We start from the raw sequence: 23,007 nt of genomic DNA, 5'->3' as shown, positions 1-23,007 counted from the left end.
ATAAATTTATTGCATTTCCTCTCTAATAGAATAACATAAGTATTTAAAATTTAAAACTACTTAAATATATCACAAAACAATGTTATACGGAAGCAAACTCCTAAAACTAATAGCAGTTTGTAGGTAGGTCTCTACTTAATTATAACTGAAGTGGAAAGTATAAAAACGGACACATCTCAACACATGATTATACGATATCTGAGTATAGTACCCAAAAGTTAATAATGCGTACGACTAAACTAAAAATACTGGGTACCTCATTCCATATAAGTGGATACCAATGAGGTCCTCAGCTGCTATAGCAAACGGACGTAGTTTCAAAAATTCTACATAAATATTTAGATACACTTGAGACATTCATATATTATATATGTATTTACTGCCGTAGGCTAATAATGATGTCATTTCTTACGTCAGCATCTACTTTCATCTATTTTTACTCTAGTTACTCTAGTTTTACTTATTGACCCCTTTCTTTATGGCTCATCATAGCTGATAAGATGGGCAGGAGTTCGGATTATGTGGGTTTATATAAAATAAAATCATAGTAAGCCGGAAAAATTAAATAAAAAATATAAAATAATTCAAATAAATTATATCAAACAAAATGTATAAATAAAATATTGTTTAGATGTATGTTTCAAAATTTAAAATTCGCAGTTAAGGTTAGTCTTCTAAATTTATAATTGCCAATATGTATGAATATTCAGAATCTGAAGAATCTGAAAACGAGCAATACGAAAATGTAACCGATACTAAGCAAAAGAGCCTTCTATTTTTCATTGCCGCAGTAACAGCTATTCATATTGGTAAGTACTTATTATACATATATTAGTTGATCTGTAAGTAGATTTTGAGAAACCTTATTATTACATGCAATAGTCATATAACGACGTGTTCATATAAGACTACCAATTGCTGTAAGTCATAAGATACATTAAGGAAAGTTCTTTTATAAAGAATTTGCTTCTTTGTTGAAAGCATTGCCAACCCTACACACGGTTTAAGCAATATCAACCAATAGAACATATGGGACAAAAGAAATACTAACCCACTAGTCGAAACATAACCTTATTAATATGCATATATAGAAATAGACTAAGAGTGAATAACGAACAAAAATCACCCGTCCATCTGTAATATCAAACCTCACCACTCCGACATTGAGTTTGAAATACGAAGACCGAAATAAGAACAATTCTTTTAAAAGTTGAATACGACTATTCGAAAGCGTTTGTAAAACAAATTATTACGAATATTCGGTTAAAGATTAGTATTACGTTTTATCCGCATTTGTCAATTATATGGTAGTAGTGGTAAAATTAAAGTAGAAACTTTTGAGAAATAGCAGACACATTTACTTTTAAAGGAGTCATAATCGAAGCAGTAAATAACCTCAGTTGCCGTTGTAATAAATGTTCTCTTCGTATTAATTCAATCAATTAACAATCAAGTGAACGGATCAATTAAGATCAAATTAATTGTTCTACTTCACAATAATTTATAGATCAGGTTTGATAATAATACACAAATGCAACGAAATAGTCAAAATAATCGACTTGAGTTCCTCGAGGATAATACGAAAGATAGATACAACAATAAATTTATGAAATACTTATAACTTAACCACTACATCACCAGGGTTTTCAATATCAATAGCATCAATTATCAATAATTTACGTCTATCAAAAATAAGGTCACTTGTAAAAAGTGATTCAAAGTGTGCTCTGATTAAGGATGCAAACTTTTAGGGGACCCCGATATTTTTAATCGTGTTATGCGTTTTCCATGCTTAGTTATTCTTGTGAAGTTTTTAATAATAGTTATCATACAATGAAAGCCTTGTTGAGAGTCGTCAATTTTTAGAACACATAAGAGTGTGAGCAAAAAAAAAGATTGCAGCTGAAGACATACATTTTTGATAAAAACCTTTTTCGCGTTGTAATTTCGTACATCCGAAAATTATATATAGAAAAATGTATATAAAAAAAAATAAACAAATAACAGGTTTCTCTATATAAATAAAGAAATATAAATATAATTTTTATATTTATATAATTTTATGTTTATAAATATAAATATGTTCCATTAAACATTTAAATAACAATATTTTTTTTAATAATAGTCTTTAAATGTATTTTCAGCGCCGTTTATCTTCAACAAGCTAAATTTGGCATAAGTCTGGAGTTGTTTTCATAAAATAGGAGTTTATATATAGAATTTCAAGCAAACGCATTCTTCACGTAAGATCCTAAAACATATCTGTAAACTTTTGCATATTGTACATTTAGTCTATATATCTATATTAAATTAACTCTATATATCATATATTAGCTGCCTTACGTATCAATACGGTCTATGAATCGTTATATTGTTAATGATGCAGTTATGAGAGAAATAAATGGAACTGAACAAATGGACATGTTGTGTTTCTCCATAGCTATACGATTGTGATATTCCTAAGTAGAAAGCAAATGGTTGGATTTGTTGGCCGTAGAGATTAAATTGGAACTATTATCAGCTGAACTGCAGGTAAAATAGTGTAATTAAATATGTTACTGTAATAGTTAATTTCCTTCAATTTAATTCAGTTCAGATAAGTTTTTAAGAAGAGTATATAGTACTGCATATGAATTGATTTATTTAAAAGTAATTAAACGTATTATTATAATTATATTTCTTTTATTTTAATTGATTCATTTATTTGTTGAGACAAAATCAAGACTATTGTTGAACTTTACTTTCATATATCGAATTTGTTATATTAATTATCTATAAGTTTTCTAGTTGTTTCGCATGACATTATAATGGATCTTAATTTATTTGAAACATTTGAGAAAATTATTTTAGGAGTAAGGACGGTTGGATTTCGTATAATATCAATGATCGAGACGTGCTTAGAAGTAGTACACTATAAAAAACACTTAACAATCCATTAGAAAGTCGCAGAAAATATGAATCCACTGAAATATTAACACCGATAATGACAAATTACCCTTGATGATAACGCCGTCAATAATTGAGGTATAAGTGGTTGTTAAAAGGCATTGTTACTATAAAGGTATATATAAAATAGTCTATATAAAAAAATATGTATAAAATAGTATATATAAAATAGTATATATAAAATAGTATATATAAAATAGTATATATAAAATAGTATATATAAAATAGTATATATAAAATAGTATATATAAAATAATTTAATTATAGTATGCATATTACTATACTTATAAATCTCCTTTTGTTTGATATTTATATATATTTTCCTACATATAAATTTGATTAAATTTGCTGTTAATAAGTTTCTTTAACTGTGTTTTTCTCCTATATCATTTTTTTTATGAATTTTGATTTATTGAAAACTATATACTTTATAAATAGTATTGATATGTTAAATTGCTTTAATGGAACAAGTGGTTTTGATTCCTTTTGAAATTTTATAGTGTATTTCACCAGACCTCTTGACTTCTACTTGCCCCTTGATTTTGGAATGGAGTCATGCGGTGATGGAGTGATGAAGTGATGGAATGTATAATTTTTAAGAAAAGTAGTGGAGTAGTGGAATGCTGTGACTAAATCGAAATGACTATTCTACAAATCTTTAGCAAAACTAGCTTAAAATTAGATCAAATTATCACCATATGGACAATACTGGATTAATGAAACAAGTTTCTATATCTATATAAAAGGCCTATATGTATATATATATATATGAAAAACGCGTTAAATGGTCATATAAGTCATTTATTTGCCGACCACTCCAAGTTGCGGTACGTGTCTAGGTACTACTTCCGGATCCATCTAATGTAAATAGTTTTGTAATATATGGTTGTATTTTATCACCTATCTTCTTTGTATCGGCAGTTGAAAAATCAAATGTTGAGTCATAAACAGAAGCGGAGGACAATTTATTCTTTGGATCCCATCCCTGTAACTTAAATAATTTGAGAATTTGAGTATACTGCAGACATTTGTTTACCCAATCAAACAATGACAGATTCGAAAAATATAGTTCCATTTAGAGGTTAATGTAGGCAAACGAAAGTTACAAACATTGGATATGATAACCAAGTTGATTCGAAATTATAAAAGATGGCTCAATTGTCAAACACGTTGAAAGTTTTACTTACTTTACAAACGCAGTGATTGCCTACTGCAGGACGGACCAGGATGTAAGTGTGAAGTAGCAAGACAAATTTAAAATTAAGTGCTTTTAGTTTTGTTTAATAATATATTGAATAATAATAATTGATTTGACATATAAATTAAGGTATTATCTATTTTTTCAGACAATGACATTGGAATTTTAATATATGGCCGTCATCGGAATTGCTTCTAGAGTATCGAGTTGAAAAATAGGGTAGAAGATAAAAAGACGGAGTTGGCATTAAAATAATTACTTACAACCCCTATTTGCATGTACCGAATTTAATAGACATTTTCATCATCTTTGGCAAATAAAGTTATTTTCGGCAATTGAAAACTAAGTTTTTCATATCAGTTTGATAATAAACGAAATTGTTACTAATTTTTAGGGAAAAATCTTATAAACATAAATTAATATAAAATGATAATTAACTAATCTTAAAAATAATGTGTGGAAAAGTATTACTTTATGTATACATTGGTATATAGTATGTGTATTTAAGAATAATTAGTTTAAAAGAATAATGAAAAATAACATATACTTAATAATATATATAGGCTATTATTGCACAAACGGAACGGATTTTACTTTACCACCTCCGATTTGATTAGACATTTTTTAATGAGTCCTTCTAATAAAGGGACTCTTCGACTTGTACCTCCGAAAAAAAATTGTAAAAATTCAAAAAATCTTGAAATTCTTAAAAATTTATTTATTATGTTATGTCCACGTGTCCTTGTGTGTTGCTAATAGCTGTTGATAGCACGGTGGCAAGCCCCGTATGTGGTGGAGTTCTTGTTATAGTAGCACACAGCAGACATAAACCAAGAAAAAAATGATCGTGCCATTCCTATTAAATAAGATCTAAACCAACCTAAATCAAAATCATAAACCATAATTAAATTTCATATCAAATAACTTCAAAATCATAAATCTCTAATAATAGCAAACTGTATTAGAAATAAAAAAAAACTTAGGTTTAGCAATAAAAAAATAATCTGAGCAAATCGAAAAATCACCAATAAAAAAAAAATTAAGAAAAACTAGGTACAATACCCGATACACCTGAGAAAAATCGTCCATATATAAAAAGATATGGACACATATAAATTTTAGTAAAGAATACTAAGCTTTTCTTTAGTTAACTAGATTTAATAAATTACCTTACAGCTGCAGAAATGACGTCATTTATAATGCTGTTGATCTAGCTGAAACTTTTAACAATAAAAAAATGTATTTATGAAAAATGAACCAAATTTATATATTATCTACTTTTTCCTATGTACTTTTTATTTCTTGCTTTCTTCTTTAATACATTTGATTTTGTATAATTTTTCTTAATATTTATATTATTGTATATACACAATATATACGAATATATTCAAAAAAACACTGAAACTTATTTTACAATTAAATTTAATCTTAATACATCAATTTTTACATTTATTCTTGAAGAATATTTCAATTATATATTAGCATTAAATTTTACTGTTTTCTTTCAAAATTAATTGCAAATTGGTTGATAAATTATATTAAAAAAAAAATAAATTAATTAAATATTACATACAACATATATTTACTAAATTGGTATTACGACCGATATTTAATCAGCTTTTTATATTTTTACCGGGCTTAGGTCGTTTATTCAACAGATAAGTTTATAAAAATGCTTTTTAAAATATATAAAAAATTACACTTTTTAAACTGTATTAAATGTTTAATATATTTAATTTTTACACAAAAATTGTTTTAATTACAAATATTTCGGTCCATCTTCAGTGTATATAAAGAAATTACATATTTACATATATGTATATAAACATATAAACAAATATTCAAAACAAAAAACCAAAAATGACAAACATTGTTGTCTCTTTCAATGTTTGACATTTTTAACATTTGAATTTATTTAAACAAAAGCAAAACATTAATTTGAAAAAAACAATAAACTTTAAATTTAAAATCAACATTAATTAACACAGTTTAAAAAGTGTAATTTTTTATATATTTTAAAAAACATTTTTATAAACTTATGTGTTGAATAAACAACATATATTTACACAATTTTGATCTCGCTTGTGCGACTCGTGGAGTAACATTAGCAGGACTTTCTCAGTATTACGTTCTTAGATTTGGTTTTATTCATAAGAAAGTCTATATTAATCATGCAACAAATAATGCCTCTACAAACAGAATAGTATTAAAATTTAACAATTAAAAAAAAAAATATAATCAATTAATTTAATTATTCTACAGCTGATTTATGATTTCTTTCTAATATAAACACAGCAAGTGATTTTTTAATAAAACTTTCACAGCAAAGTAACAAAACTACAGAAACATGCCCGAACATTTAAGTCAAGTACGGCTTTGAGTCAGTTGGTCAAGGAGCGCTGACTCTGAGCTTCAAATTTGGCAGGGCACGAGTTCGATTCTGACGATGGTTATTTAGTAATACTCGAAACAGCTGTACCTGTATGATCAGCCAAAAATTCAAATAAATAAAATAATATAAAATAAATTTTTGTTCGAAAAACCTCTGTATTAAAAATTGATATATTTTCTATTTCTTTTAATAAACTCTTAATGGTTAAATTTTTAAATGTTAATATAGTACAAAAAAAAAAAATATTTGTAGGAATTCAAACATCTGTAAGTTTTTGTCTTTCTTTCACTGGAGAAATACATGATTACACATACATGGTCTCGCTATTCCAACGGCGTATAATGTTGCCGTTGTCCATATGGTCCCATTTTTCCAGGCTTAATGATGTAATGGATTTCTCTGTTTGATTAGGGATGAGTTATTTTTGAAGTTTTTTTTTGCATCAATCACATAAAATTATTTGTGGTTGTCTTGTAATTCGCGGTTTTTGATTGCACGAATTTAATGTTTATGGAAATTTAATTTTTGACAATAAAATAACATAGCAGTCTTGGCAATAATTTAGCCCGAGTAAATTTACTCGTAATGTTATGAATATTTTTATACTGAAAGTATTTAAAATTTCATCGCAATCATTTTTAATTTGCACACACTTCTTTCTTTCTTTAGTTTATATAATTTTTACAAAAAGAAAAGGTTTAATGTTTCTTTTAGCACCGCTTTACTATTCAAAAACTTAGCATTTGGAATTTTTCTTACTGCTGACTGACCACTAATCAACTGACGGTATCAAAATTCACCCCTTTTATATCACAGTTTATTACGAAATAATTAATAACCCTACGCTAATGCACATATGAAATAGGCTCCTAGAAATGTATATACTTACGGAAGAGGCAATAAAACTCTGTAAAATAGGTTCTATACTACTTTTTATTGACGTAACAGGGCTTAAATACCTACTCTAAGCCTAGAAGGGGGCACAATAGACCCGACTTTAATTATTTTTCGTGTTTATTTGTTTCGTGTTATATACAGTGATTTGTATGTGAATTGAGTGTTCGCGAAAAAATGGAATTAACGCGAGAAAGTTTTTATGATTCAAAACAAGAGTGCATCGATTAACTGCCGTCCACATTTGACGATGAAGCTCTATCCTTTGAAACGCTGCCACTGGTACAATGATTTAAATCGTGGCTGTAGTTCGCTCACTGCCGAAATTCGACTTCGTAAAGGTCGTCCAAAATAAGTGGTGCCAGAAAACATTAATGCTGTGCAAAAACTGATACAAGTTATGCAAGATCGTCATGCGGCATACTGTGAGATTGAGGTTGTGGTGAAACCCTAGGCACAAGTTCCACCAGAAAATATAAAATATTGCAATATCATTTAGTCGTGAGAAAGGTTTTTTCTCGTTGTCTCGTTCCCCCATCAATTGACAAAATCTGAAAAAGATGCTCTTGTCGATTGGTGCTCACAAATGCTCAGAAGTACAATGACGGTGCTTAAAAGACGGACGAGTATATAACATTGTAACAGTTGACAAATCATGAATAAATGTATCTGAGCCGGAACGTAAATAGCAGTCGATTGTATGGGTGTTCGCGCTCGAAACACTTTGAAACAAATGGTCGCTTGATTTTTAGGGAAAACTGGTCATGTGGCTACTATATCCGTATTTTTACAGGAATTCAAAGCGGTTAATTCCGAATGGTAACAACCAATTGTTTACCGGAAGTCTTCAGTTAAATACGAAAAGCAAATAAGCGCAGTTGGATTATTTTCCATCTCTATAAAAACAATGCGAGTGTTTACACATTTTGTCTAACAACCAACTATTTGAACATTCAAAAGATCGAATTGATAAAGCATCCACCATATAGTCTAGATTTGGCACCCAACGACTTCTTTTTGTTCCCGAACGTCAAGAATAAATTGCGTGGAAAACGATTTCTGTCGGCGGGGGTGTCTAAAAAAGATTGAAAATTATACTTTGAATGCAAAAGTATATTAATCAGAAAAGAGAACACTTCGAGAAATAATAAAGGCATTTTCAACATTGAATAGTTTGATTCGACTTTATTAAAATTTGCTAAAAATCAAATAAAAAATGATTTATTTAAACAAATGGTAAATATTTTATTTTTTTAATTGTGATCAAAAATATTATATAATAATTTATTTATTATATAATTTAAAACTTGGTCATTTAAATAGAAGTAAAAAACTATAATTTATTATTTATATATAATAACATTTTATATTTTATAGAAATATTTTTCCGATATTTCGACTATTTTCAATATTTTCGAGAGTTTCCCTGAAGAAGACAATGGAAGATAGTCGAAATAGCCGAAAAATATTTTAATAAAATATAAATCGTTTTTAAATGTAAATAATAAATAAGAGTTTTTTTTATAAATATTTAAATAACCAATTATCCCGGTAAAAAATTTATAAAAAAAATTTAAAAACGTTTCTTGTCATCTTGGATTGCGCCACTGAACAATCCACTGCACATGAAAGCAAACTACTAAAACTAATACTTCTATAGGTCTCTACTTAACTATAACTCAAGTGGAAAGTATAAAAACGGACACATCTCAACACGATATCTGAGTATAGTTTCCAAAAATTAATAATGCGTACGACTTAACTAAAAATACTGGGAACCGTATTCCAAATAAGTGGATACCAATGAGGTCCTCAGCTGCTATAGCAAACGAACGTAGTTTCAAAAATTCTACATAAATATTTAGATACACTTGAGACGTTCATATATATGTATATACTGCCGTAGGCTAATAATGATGTCATTTCTTGCATCGGCATCTACTTTCAACTATTTGGTTACTCTAGTTTTACTTATTGATCCCTTTCTTTATGGCTCATTATAGTTGATAAGATGGGCAGGAGTTCGGATTATGCGGGTTTATATAAAATAAAATCACAGTAAGCCGGAAAAATTAAACAAAAAATTTAAAATAATTCAAATAAATTATATCAAACAAAATGTATAAATAAAATATTGTTTAGATGTATGTTTCAAAATTTAAAATTCGCAGTTAAGGTTAGTCTTCTAAATTTATAATTGCCAATATGTATGAATATTCAGAATCTGAAGAATCTGAAAACGAGCAATACGAAAATGTAACCGATACTAAGCAAAAGAGCCTTCTATTTTTCATTGCCGCAGTAACAGCTATTCATATTGGTAAGTACTTATTATACATATATTAGTTGATCTATAAGTAGATTTTGAGAAACCTTATTATTACATGCAATAGTCATATAACGAAGTGTTCATATAAGAGTACCAATTGCTGTAAGTCATAAGATACATTAAGGAAAGTTCTTTTATAAAGAATTTGCTTCTTCGTTGAAAGCATTAAAGCACATATGGGACAAAAGAAATACTAACCCACTAGTCGAAACATAGCCTTATTAATATGCATATATAGAAATAGACTAAGAGTGAATAACGAACAAATATCACCAGTACATCTGTTATATCAAACCTCACCACTCCGACATTGAGTTTGAAATACGAAGACCGAAACAAGAACAATCCTTTTAAAAGTTGAATACGACTAGGATGCAAACTTTTAGGGGACCCCGATATTTTTAATCGTGTTATGCGTTTTCCATACTTAGTTATTCGTGTAAAGTTCTTAATAATAGTTATCATACAATGAAAGCCTTGTGGAAAGTCGTCAATTTTTAGAACACATATGTTATGAGTGTGAGCAAAAAAAAAAGATTGCAGCTGAAGACATAAATTTTTGATAAAAACGTTTTAGCGTTGTAGTTTCGTACATCCGAAAATTATATATAGAAAAATGTGTACAGAAAACAATAAACAAATAATAGGTTTCTCTATATAAATAAAGAAATGTAAATATAATTTTTATGGTATATTTATATAATTTTATGTTTATAAATATAAATATAAATTGTGTAATATTTGTAAGGTAGAGTGTTGGACAAGGTTGAAAAAGTTTTAAAAATATGTTCCATTAAACATTTAAATAAGAATATTTTTTTTAATAATAGTCTTTAAATGTATTTTCAGCGCCGTTTATCTTCAACAAGCTAAATTTGGCATAAGTCTGGAGTTGCTTTCATAAAATAGGAGTTTATATATAGAATTTCAAGCAAACGCATTCTTCACGTAAGATCCTAAAACATATCTGTAAACTTTTGCATATTGTACATTTAGTCTATATATCTAATGAAACAATATATTAAATTAACTCTATATATCATATATTAGCTGCCTTACGTATCAATACGGTCTATGATTCGTTACATTGTTAATGATGCAGTTATGAGAGAAATAAATGGAACTAGACAAATGGCGTATGTTGTGTTTCTCCATAGCTATACGATTGTGATATTCCTAAGTAGAAAGCAAATGGTTGGATTTGTTGGCCGTAGAGATTAAATTGGAACTATTATAACTATTACTATTATTAAAATAGTATAATTGAATATGTTACTGTAATAATTAATTTTCTTCAATTTAATTCAGTTCCGATAATTTTTTAAAAAGAGTATATAGTACTGCATATGAATTGATTTATTTAAAAGTAATTAAACGTATTATTATAATTATATTTCTTTTATTTTAATTGATTCATTTATTTGTTGAGACAAAATCAAGACTATTGTTGAACTTTACTTTCATATATCGAATTTGTTATATTAATTATCTATACGTTTTCTAGTTGTTTCGCATGACATTATAATGGATCTTAATTTATTTGAAAACAGATAAGAAAATTATTTTAGGAGTAAGGACGGTTGGATTTCGTATAATATCAATGATCGAGACGTGCTTTGAAGCAGAACACTATAAAAAACACTTAACAATCCATTAGAAAGTCGTAGTAAATATGAATCCACTGAAATATTAACACCGATAATGACAAATTACCCTTGATGAGAATGCCGTCAATAATTGAGGTATAAGTGGTTGTTAAAAGGCATTGTTACTATAAAGGTATATATAAAATAGTATATATAAAATAGTATATATAAAATAATATATGTAAAATAGTATATATAAAATAGTATATATAAAATAATTTAATTATAGTATGCATATTACTATACTTATAAATCTCCTTTTGTTTGATATTTATATATATTTTCCTACATATAAATTTGATTAAATTTGCTGGTAATAAGTTTCCTTAACTGTGCTTTTACTCCTATATCATTCTTTTTATGAATTTTGATTTATTGAAAACTATATACTTTATAAATTGTATTGATATGTTAAATTACTTTAATGGAACAAGTGATTTTGATTCCTTTTGAAATTTTATAGAGTATTTCACCAGACCTCTTGACTTCTACTTGCCCCTTGATTTTGGAATGGAGTCATGCGGTGATGGAGTGATGAAGTGATGGAATGTATAATTTTTAAGAAAAGTAGTGGAATGCTGTGACTAAACCGAAATGATTATTCTACAAATCTCTAGCAAAACTAGCTTAAAATTAGATCAAATTATCACCATATGAACAATACTGGATTAATGAAACAAGTTTCTATATCTACATAAAAGGCCTATATATATATATATGAAAAACGCGTTAAATGGTCATATAAGTCATTTATTTGCCGACCACTCCAAGTTGCGGTATGTGTCTAGGTACTACTTCCGGATCCATCTGATGTAAATAGTTGTATTTTATCACCTATCTTCTTTGTATCGGCAGTTGGCAAATCAAATGTTGAGTCATAAACAGAAGTGGAGGACAATTTATTCTTTGGATCCCATCCCTGTAACTTAAATAATTTGAGTATACTGCAGACATTTGTTTACCCAATCAAACAATGACAGATTCGGAAAATATAGTTCCACTGAGAGGTTAATGTAGGCAAACGAAATTTACAAACATTGGACATGATAACTAAGTTGATTCGAAATTATAAACTGATGGTTCAATTGTCAAACACGTTGAAAGTTTTACTTACTTTACAAACGCAGTGATTGCCTACTGCAGGACGGACCAGGATGTAAGTGTGAAGTAGCAAGAGAAATTTAAAATTAAGTGCTTTTAGTTTTGTTTAATAATATATTGAATAATAATAATTGATTTGACATATAAATGAAGGTATTATCTATTTTTTTAGACAATGACATTGGAATTTTAATATATGGCCGTCATCGGAATTGCTTCTAGAGTATCGAGTTGAAAAATAGTGTAGAATATAAAAAGACGGAGTTGGCATTAAAATAATTACTTACAACCCATATTTGCATGTACAGAATTTAATAGACATTTTCATAATCTTTGGCAAATAAAGTTATTTTCGGTGAATTTAAAAATTTTTTTTTATATTTGAACCTCTTTATAGCGACCCTCTCTATAACAAATTTTTGCATACAAAAATACCTCTAACGTTTTAACTTATGGAAAACTTCTTCATATGCTAGCTGTGTCAAAATCGGTTTGAGGTTGTGTTTATGTTATTTAGTTTATAATAGGGAGGAATGCATGAAGATTGCATGTATCTTAAAAACTATAATTGAGATTCACCGTTGATATGATCGGTGTATCTTTGGGCGATTTTATTAATGTTGACAATGATACAATCACAAAAAAAATAAAAGAAGCAGATTAATTAATCTAACATTATCACATAATAATTTTAATATTAATAGATTCAGATCAAAAACAAAATTAAGACATTGTTAAATTAAGTACATTTGCAGAATCGCGTACCGATGTTGACTCTATTATTTTCAAAAATTTGAGTTGAGATTACTTTCAATTTTCAAGTCTTTTAACTTGTTGGATGCGTTTCTTGACAAGGGAAAAGTTGAAATGTCCAAACAACCAAAAATAATTGGCATCAACGACTTCGTTATAGAGAGGTTTGACTGTACATAGTATTCAAAAATAATTTGTTTGAAAAATAACAATAATAAAAGAAAAAATTTATTTAATAATACATATGATTAGGTTTTGACAATGACTTTAGTATACATTTCCTTGTACAACAATAATTTAGCGTTACATTAAAAATAAAATATTTTTCGTATGACAACAACTAATATTAATAATGCTACTGATGATATTATTTAATTCCATACTCCATTAAAAGCTTAAGGAGTCTATAAAAGTTTTCCACTGGTTTTCATTTTGTGCCATTGCTGTCAACTCGTTTAATGATTTGACCTGCTGAACTACCCTTCTCCAGGTTATTGCTGGTCTGCCTCTTAACCTATTTCCCGGTGGTTCCAAGTAAGTGCAGCATGCGCGATATCCTCATAAGGTTTACGCAGTGTGTGTCTAATCCAACCATATTTCTTTTTTCTTATCTCGCTGTTTACGTTTGTTTGGCTCTTCATTTAAAATCGTTTTAGGCCACCATATGCCTAATATGTTGCGCAGGCATCGATTGATAGCAAGCCAGGTTTCCGATCCATATAGACATATCGATTTGACACATGTGTTAAAAATTTAGTAGTGGAATTGTAAAAGGCAAGTTAATGAAGAATTTATAAAACTAAATTTTCATTATTGTCGTAATTTTATTTTTATCCCTCTAACCTATTCTGTGATACATCGTATATACTGCTATTTTAAAAAGAAGCCATTACTTTGTGGCTTATTTTAGGAACAAAATTGCTTGTTTTTTTTATTGTTTATACATCTGTCACTACATATTTCCATATAATTTTCACCTAATATCACTGATATGTACTCATATATTTATAATATGTATAAGATTTTGTTAAGAATTATATAATTATAATTGTATTTATCGTATTAGAAACGGAAGTGTTCTATTTTGTCTATTTCTATTTATTGTATATATATTTTTTTCATCTTATGTTTGCAATCCACATTTTATAACTATATATAATAATATATATATCATTACAAATAAACTATATAATTTTATTTTATTATATAGAACTAAATTTATCTGATTTATTACCTGTCGCAAGAGTTAAATAGAATCAGTGATGCAATAAATTGTATTTAATCATTCAATTGTAAGTATATTCATTTGCTAATGTACAAGAAAAAACCAATATTGCATGAAAAGCGTGCTACTTCCTCCATTTTTGTCACACATACGCAGTGTTGTGCACAATTTAAAATAATTCAATAATATTCTTCAGTATTTATTTAAAATTTCAAACTGAGATACACTAATATTTTTGCATTGATTTCAGTCACGTTTCAATGTTTATTTATGGATGTTTTACCGAGCAGTAAAATTTGAATTGTTGCACCCATCCATGTGATGTTGTATCACATCACAAACAGACTCTGCTCTGCATTGAATATAATGTGTCACAAGATTTTATTAAAAAATTTAATTGAATTAAAAAAATAAAATTAATTTTAGGCCTGAGTCAACTTAAATTATATTAAATTAAATTAAAATAACTATTTTAAAAATAATAATTTTTAAATTAGAAAAGTCTATGGAAGTAAATTTGTTTTTTTTTTAAGTTCAGTTATTTACATATATATATTGTCATATATATTTTTAATATTTTCACAAATCTGTATTTTGTACTTATAAATTGAATGGAAATTTTTTAAAAAAGTTTCATATTAAAGCTGTGCAAAACCAATTAAATTACAAATTCCATTACAATTACAGGTTAACTGTAATGAGGCACTTAGGCGTTGCATTACAATTGTAATTGTAATTGATTAAATCACTTTCATATTACAAGTAATTGGAAATTTAGAATGTATTCGCTGGGTTACAATTGGAATTTGAATAAAAAAACAGGTAATATTGAAAAGTATTTGAGTTTCGAAAAAGGGTTTCAAAACTTTTGAGCAATTAGAAATTTGTCGGATTTTATATCATCGGTTGTTAGTTGTTTTTGCATTAAGTTTACTTAATTAACTTTAGTTTACTAAGACCATGGGTAAGGTCTTACATTTAGTTGATTGTTGTTGCTTTCTACATTTGGTGTCTTTTTTTTTATAAAATCGCGAATTTTAAGAATTGGAAAATTGTGTATTGTATCGAATGTCTTGGAAGCGAAGTATAGCAGCACATGCCTTTTTTTGAATTCGAATAATAAGTGGACTTAGGATTGTAATGAAGCACAGATTATTTCACAAAGCATTTGAGCATAACTATCTGACTTAGTGGTGTAATATTTATAACAATTTTAGATTTTGCTTAGTTTTAATAAATACATATAGCGATTAGAGTTGAATTCACTATTATACTTTTCTTATATCTTTATTAATCTATATCTTATATCTTAATCCTGTATTGATTATATGTTAATTATTATGTCTTAATTATTCTGTTGTTTATGTGCAATAACAGTACAAGTCCACAAAAAGTACACTTGGCCAAGCAATTAAAAATATGAAATTATGACATAACACTTTTTAATTTTGCATAAAGATATAGATCAGTACAGCATTATTCAACGATAATATAGAACTTTTTAATTTAAAATATATATAAAGTAAATTAAAAAAAATTTGCTTGCTATACTTATAGTAAACTTCTTATTTGTATGCAATAAGAGCTGGACAGTATTGTAAGATTAAGTTACGTTATTAAAATGAACTCAGTACTTAGAACTTAGAACTGCTGATTCGTTCATTTACGAAATAAAACACTAAGACTTTAAAACCAGTTTGAACTTTAAATGGAACCCAAAATGCTTTCAAGAAGAGATCTTGCAGTTGACTTAATTTTTCTATAATCAATATTTGCTAAATAATGATATCCAGTACTACATTAACAGGCACAATTTCTTCAAATTTGCAAAGACTTTGCTTCTTAGGACTAAACATGACATTTAAGTGGAAAATTAAATTAGCTCTAAATGTAAAAAGAATGTTACGACACAAGTAAATATTTAATACTTATACTTAATACTTATCGATAACACGAGCTTCCGTAATCGATACCTCTTTATGATGCCAAATAATGGGGTCCAAAGAAAAGTACTTAGTACTTTTAGATAACACGTATTTTTACTATTGATCATTCTTTCCGATACTTTGTATTAAAAAACAGTACTTGTTATTGGAAGAAAGTATCACATATTTATTTATATTTTTCTATAAGTACAAGTTCAACCCATTAAAACCAAGAAATACAAGAAAAGAAAGAAACACAGCATTGAAATCATTATCCATTCTTCTATGAATCTCATTTTGATATATTACAGACATTTTTGGTGGAAGTGAAGTATATTTAGAAGAGGTAAGAAATTGAAATTTGAGCTAGTTACGATATTGAACTCGAGTAGTTTAAGCTTGAGAATGGACCGCCTAATAGCTTTTGTCTGGTTTTGAGCAAACCTGGACATAGACATAACTGGTGCTCCGGTGTCTCTTCTTAAAGCATCTGTAAAGCATCTGAAAATTTGCAGGGCTCAATTATATTTTAAAAATTTCTATGGTTTGCCAGAATGGTAGTACTTCTATTACCAACATTAACCGAATGTAGATTAAGCAATATAAGATATTTAAAATGATTTACAGCCTTCTTTGGTATTACTCTACTAGAAGTCTGTCTAGATGACCTAGCGAATACAGAAGGGGTCAAAACTAACTTGAAACTAGAAATCTATTCGTAAAGTTAGAGGTTAAGTGTTTAGCTTTAAATTCTACACAATTAAATGTAGTTTTAGTGGTTTGGATTATACATTTTCAAAATCTTAAAATATGTTAAAGCTATACATAACATAAGGTTTTCTGCAAATTATTCTTTACCGTTATTATTGTCATAGTAATTTTAAAGTGTTCAAAAAAAATTCTCCTCAGCGTACCAAGAAACAAAAGGAATACTACTTTTGTATACATGTACTATATATACGTATTCCATATCATTCCAGATAACATAAGTTGAAAAGGTCTAACTACCAGGGTTCTCATATTGAATTACTGTTAATCATATTTTCTTACTTTAAATGAATAAATAAATAAATAAATAAATAATGAATATTTTTTTAAAATAAATTCTTTATATATGTATTACATATCATTCAAGATAACATAAGTTGAAAAGGTCTAACTACCAGGGTTCTCATATTGAATTACTGTTAATCATATTTTCTTACTTTAAATGAATAAATAAACTATAATGTATGATAACATAAGTTGAAAAGGTCTAACTACCAGGGTTCTCATATTGAATTACTGTTAATCATATTTTCTTACTTTAAATGAATAAATAAAAAATGAACATTTTCTTTAAATAAAATCCTTTAAAATGTGCTTATCTGAATTTTACTTCTGAAAAGAAATTTTATTTTAAAATCAGTTGATATGTTGTGTATAGTACTCGTATTTTAGTTCATATCTCATATATTAAATTTTATATATCTGCTAGATGGTAAAAAAGCATGAAAGCAATTAAATTTTTATGCAGTTTGTTTCAAAGAAAACTCATATTAAACAAACGAAAGACGACTTCTCTTGGCTATGCTGGTATCGAAGGAATATACAATCGAAGGAGTACAATATTTGCGCATTGAAAATCAATGCAGGAAATGATGCTAATAAAGAGAAATAGAATTCATAATGTACCGCAGTTAATATATTTGCCCGGAACCCCTTGGGTTTAACATAAACAGCAAAGTTAAAGTAAAGAACTGATGGCCTTAAGGTGATTTGTACGGGTTAAATAAACATGAAGTGAGCAATAATGCCACAAATGAGCTACGACGAGTATGCGTAAAGGCAAAAAGTTTGTTATTTCCAATTTGAATAAATATAGGAAAAACTTTTCTACATAATATTTATTTTTTTATTAAATTTACGCTTCAAAAATAATTTACTTAAAATATGCAACAGAGGATCTGCGACAGTAAAGTCAGTTAGTCCATATGGAATTTTTACTTTTCTTTTGGTTGTTTTTCTTAAAGGATTTTCTTTAATATGACCTTATTTAAAATGGAAACTCAGCAACCGGAAACCCCCTTAAGAATTTCACATAAAATTATATTTAATAAAGTGATAATATCAAATAGTTTCAAAGCAAGTAGTCATAAAGAAGTGATTGTTTGTATAGTATGTAGTGTCAGTGTCTTTGGTCTGACTTAAGAAGTAACATACCATACAAACAACTTAACCAAGGGTTGGAATAATTTTACTACAGAAGTCTTTAAATTGAAACCGAAATTATTGCCGAGCTTAAGCAGACACGCGTTTTGAATAAATTTAATTTAAATGGAGCACAAACAACAACAAGAGCAACAAGAGAACAAGAGCAGCATTAGGAACTACATTATGATGATAATAAGAATGATGTGAAAATTAAAACGAGGGATTGTGTGTGGGTAGCTATTAAATATTTCCACCACAACGTGCTCCAGTATTCTGCTTTAGAACTTTACCAATTTATAAACAAAAATACTTTAACTTGTTGAACTGTATAGAAGTACACACAGCTGGTTAAAATATGTCTGGCGCCAAAAATGCGGCTGACTTAACAGATTTTCATTAGAAAAGAGCAGTAATACACAGCGGCAAGTGGAAAGTGGCAAGTGGCAAGCGGCAAGCGGCAAGTGGCAAATGGTGAATGGTAAATGGTAAATGGAAAGCAGCGAGCAGCGAGTAGCGAGAAACGAGTGGCAAATGGCAAATGGCGAGTGGAGTATGAAGTATGGAGTATGGCAGGCAATCAGCCGTATACCGCCACAGGCAAAATGTCTGAAAATAGGTGACATGCTATGACATGAGTGACGCCGTATAGAGAGGCGCCAAAAAATCGCCCCTCTCGTGACTTTCGAAAAAAGAACTACTATAAAAACAACAACAACAACAAAAACAATCTCTACAAACTGTCAAGTCACTTGCAAAAGAAAAAAAAAACAAAAATGAAAATAGAAAATAGAAAACTCGGTTGTCGAATATAAAGACAAAAGGCGAGCAAATAATACTCCCCACAGGGATAAAGATAAAAGAACGAAGACAATATGTACAAAAGCATGTCATCCTAATATGGAAAGCAGCCACCCACAGCCCACTTATGCTGTACCGTAGATATAATTGGACGGTAATTGTACACCAATTTGGTTTATGAATATAAATTAACTCAAAACAACGAAGTTCAAAGATTATAAACATCATTACGAGCATTTTATTTCATTTCTCGCCGAGCTAAATAGACTAACAGATATGAGCCAAAGATTGTTGCTACTTAATCCGTGTATTTAGCGCACAAAATATTTTAACAAGAGAACGTTATTAGTGCTGGCCACCCATCGGGTATGTAAAATAAAAAATTTATCTTTTTTTTTTTTAATAAATATTTGAAACAACAAAATAAAGTATTTGAAATAACAGAATAAATAATATTTTTTTATTTATTTTTTGATGTTTTTGATAAAAAGTGCAGCTGTTTGGTGCTTAGGGTTGCCATGGTGCATACTTAAGAAAGGCGTTTTTAATGCAAACAATTTTTGTAGCAGAGCTTAAAAGCTTTTTTCTAAATCACACAAAGTAAGAGGCGCACTTTATGCGATTTTCTCCGTGTCATGTGTGCCGGAAAGGTATTGGCTGTACTGTATTTTATCCACATGTTTGTATAGGGAAGTGTGAAGCTCAAACAACCTCAACTGTCAACAATAATCATTTCCCATTTTAATCCCTTCTGCTCGCACATAAAAATAAAAAGGAAAACTGTTGCACTAAAAACTAATCCAAACGAATGCAGTTTCCTCTCGCCAAACAATCCACCCACTTTTTATGCATTTTCATGACATTAACCAACAATTCTGCCAACATAGCAAAATGCTAAAAACAATGGCATTCGCGACATTAAAAGGATTTCAAATACTCTAACATCGTTTTATGAAGGTTCTGTGGAAAGTTGGTAAGTCTAATAACGTTTATCGCATATGGAAACGAGGAACGTATAAGTAATTTCATTTTAAGAAAGCAAGGGAATGGGATTAGGATTCATTATATATTCCCGAAAGAGTTATAAACATATAGAATAAGGTTCCATGAAATCCAAATCGGAGTTAAGGAAACAAAGCGGTATTTAAAGATAAACAGAACTAGGAAAACATAGTTTAAAGTTTAATATAATTCAAATCGGAGTGAAGGAAACTCTGAAATAAAGAAATGCAGTAATAATGAACTATAAAAACATAGTTAACAATTTAGTCACATCGGAAAGAATGAAATGAGGTAACATTTGTTTTACTGAATTTTTTTAATATTATGTTGTTGTGAGTGATATCAAGTCTTCACATTATCTCCAATAGTAAGCAATGTCATAAATATGCATGATCAATAAAGACTCTCCTAAGATAGAACCAAGTTTAGACGACAGTTCAGCTCGTGTGCAGGATTATTGACTATTTGGGTTATGTTCACAAAAGTAGATGAATCAAAATAGAGACTTGAAAAGTAACTGCTGTAAATTTCCTACACTAAACATACGTATTCAATATAAAAATATTCGCCTACAGTGAATAAACGAATTCAATACAAAAAGAGGCTTTGAAGGCACCTATCAAAAACTGTCATTAATTTATTTGATTCCATTTCTTTTTAGGAAAGAAGAAGTGAAGAAGGAGTGTAAAAACAAAAACGCCTTAATGACAATAACATAAAAGAATAATGCTGTGCTGAGCCTTTTTCGAGTTAGTGCATCTGGGCACTTTTACTCTATGATAGCTGGGGGGTTTTTGCACAGTCCCACCCATCTCACTGACTAATTTGCGTATTCCGTATAATCTTCAAGATTATTCAATGATTGATCTAAGAATAATGAACAATGAAAAAGTTTATAAAGGAATTTGATAAAAAACTAATGTAATCCTTTACAATTGAAGATAAAAACTTGTAAGATATTAATCGTGGTCATCATAGGGTAAGTGCACAGCATAAGTAGACTCCACATGAACATCGTGAGTTTGTGTCCTGATAGATCAAGTAAGTTGATTTTGTTATGGGGATAGCTATGTGGATAACTAGCTGGAAGATTCACAATTCAGTTATTTAAGCTGAATTAAGAATGTTAGTTGATGGTGGCTTGAGCACTAATTTCGTTCCTGAGCATTTGTTATTTATCCGAAATTCTCAGATACATAAAGTTAACTAATAAATTCGAGATAGAGTAGCACAATCTTCTAGTTTAATCTGAATAAATCGCATATTTTGAACAATATCACTTAGAATAGAATTGCAAGTTAATAATGTTGGGTAGCTGCTCATAATTATTTATAATGTTTTTAAAGCACTATGAGAAAGGGTCAGTCTAGTAAAGGTCCCGCACTATGGATTGTAGGAACTATTTGGAATTTTAGAAAAATCAGCCCTTTTTTGTTTTATTTGCTTTATTATTTTCATTATTAAGAATATTTTCATAAATAATAATAGGTTTTGGAAATATACAAATTATTATTCATATGGCAATAAGAATATTTATTTATTACATGATGACTTGAAATATTAAATAGCTTGAACTGTTAATTCGCTGAATTATATCAATGTCGGGATAAAGCTCGTTATGCTCTTGGCTCATTCGTATGCGGTAGTCGTCGCCAAGATCTTACGAAGAGCTTTTGTTTCGAGTGCTGCTTCATAATTTTGTTGTAACATCCACACTTCTGCGCTATAAAGAAGAACAGGTTGGATAAGCAACCATGAGTGTAAATTTTGTTTGTCGACAAGACAAAAAGTTGTATATCCCAATTGTCTATTGAGCCCATAGTAGCACCTATTGACAATGGTGATTCTTCGTCTAATCTCTTGCCTGACATTGTTGTTGTTCGTTACAGTGGTGCCAACGTAGATGAAATCCTTTACAGATTCGAAAGTATAGTTTCCAGACATTATCTCGGCGTCCGAGCGACGTACAGTTCTACCAGCAGCCGAATTATACTTCGTTAAATGTACATACCTTCTGCTCAAAAAGTACTCGGATTCCGTAAATAAAACACAAATTTAAATTTTATTCCAAATTTATTTTATTTCCTTCAAAATATACTCCTTCTGAAGCGATACACATATGCCAACGCTTAACCCAATCTTCCATACACATTTCGTAGGCCCGTGAAGGTATGATTTTTAGTTCCTTCAGCGAACTTTCTTTTACCGATTCAATCGACTCAAAACGCTTACCACGAAAGGGCAATTTTAGTTTCGGGAACAGGAAAAAGTCGCATAGATCCAGATCTGGCGAATATGGCGCCTGAGCGATGACAGTGATGCCGTATTTGGTCAAAAAATCGCGTACAACAAGAATTTTCAATAGAAAAATCGCTAAATGCACTTGAGGTAGTCTCACATTAATAGCTGCTGTAAACAAAGTAATTGACAGATGGCGCTCAAATTTGTACCATATGTCAACAAAAAAAAAATTTTGAAAAAGCTTTATTACATAAGGAGTAGTTAACAAACAACAAAATCCGGACACTTTTTGAGAAGAAGGTAAGTACTTAACTTGTATATTTAAGTTATTTCACCAAATAGAAAAACGGAACGACGTATGACT

The 23,007-nt window shown here is 28.9% G+C and overlaps 1 protein-coding gene and 2 long non-coding RNA genes across 7 annotated transcripts in view; 2 read left to right on the top strand and 1 right to left on the bottom strand.

Annotated features, from left to right (window-relative positions):
• The first annotated feature begins 621 nt into the window (after positions 1–621).
• On the top strand, positions 622–12,859 carry LOC119682113. 5 transcript variants are annotated; one of them, XR_005252555.1, is made up of 8 exons: positions 622–809; positions 2,145–2,243; positions 2,335–2,532; positions 2,592–2,649; positions 11,310–11,538; positions 11,869–12,217; positions 12,261–12,561; positions 12,679–12,859. It is a non-coding gene; the product is annotated as an uncharacterized LOC119682113 (long non-coding RNA). The 5 variants fall into 5 exon arrangements; XR_005252554.1 differs by lacking the exon at positions 2,592–2,649; XR_005252558.1 differs by lacking the exons at positions 2,592–2,649; positions 11,310–11,538; positions 11,869–12,217; positions 12,261–12,561; positions 12,679–12,859 and adding exons at positions 2,851–3,061; positions 3,447–3,809; positions 3,868–4,175; positions 4,293–4,486.
• Positions 9,563–10,989, top strand: LOC119682114. The gene is made up of 3 exons (XR_005252559.1): positions 9,563–9,750; positions 10,609–10,707; positions 10,810–10,989. It is a non-coding gene; the product is annotated as an uncharacterized LOC119682114 (long non-coding RNA).
• Positions 12,860–21,222: 8,363 nt separating the features above from the next.
• LOC119675048 (polypeptide N-acetylgalactosaminyltransferase 5-like) overlaps positions 21,223–23,007 on the bottom strand; it is a 5,467-nt gene continuing 3,682 nt past the window's right edge. Inside the window, exon 5 of the mRNA XM_038086230.1 lies at positions 21,223–21,269. Coding sequence (XP_037942158.1) covers positions 21,223–21,269 — 47 coding nt within the window. The remainder of the gene's footprint in view (positions 21,270–23,007) is intronic.

This window comes from Teleopsis dalmanni, chromosome 2, assembly GCF_002237135.1.
Source record: "Teleopsis dalmanni isolate 2A chromosome 2, ASM223713v2, whole genome shotgun sequence".
In the NCBI taxonomy this organism is placed as follows: domain Eukaryota; kingdom Metazoa; phylum Arthropoda; class Insecta; order Diptera; family Diopsidae; genus Teleopsis; species Teleopsis dalmanni.
The sequence above is the reverse complement of the archived record's forward strand: the minus strand, read 5'-3'. Positions and strand labels throughout refer to the sequence as shown.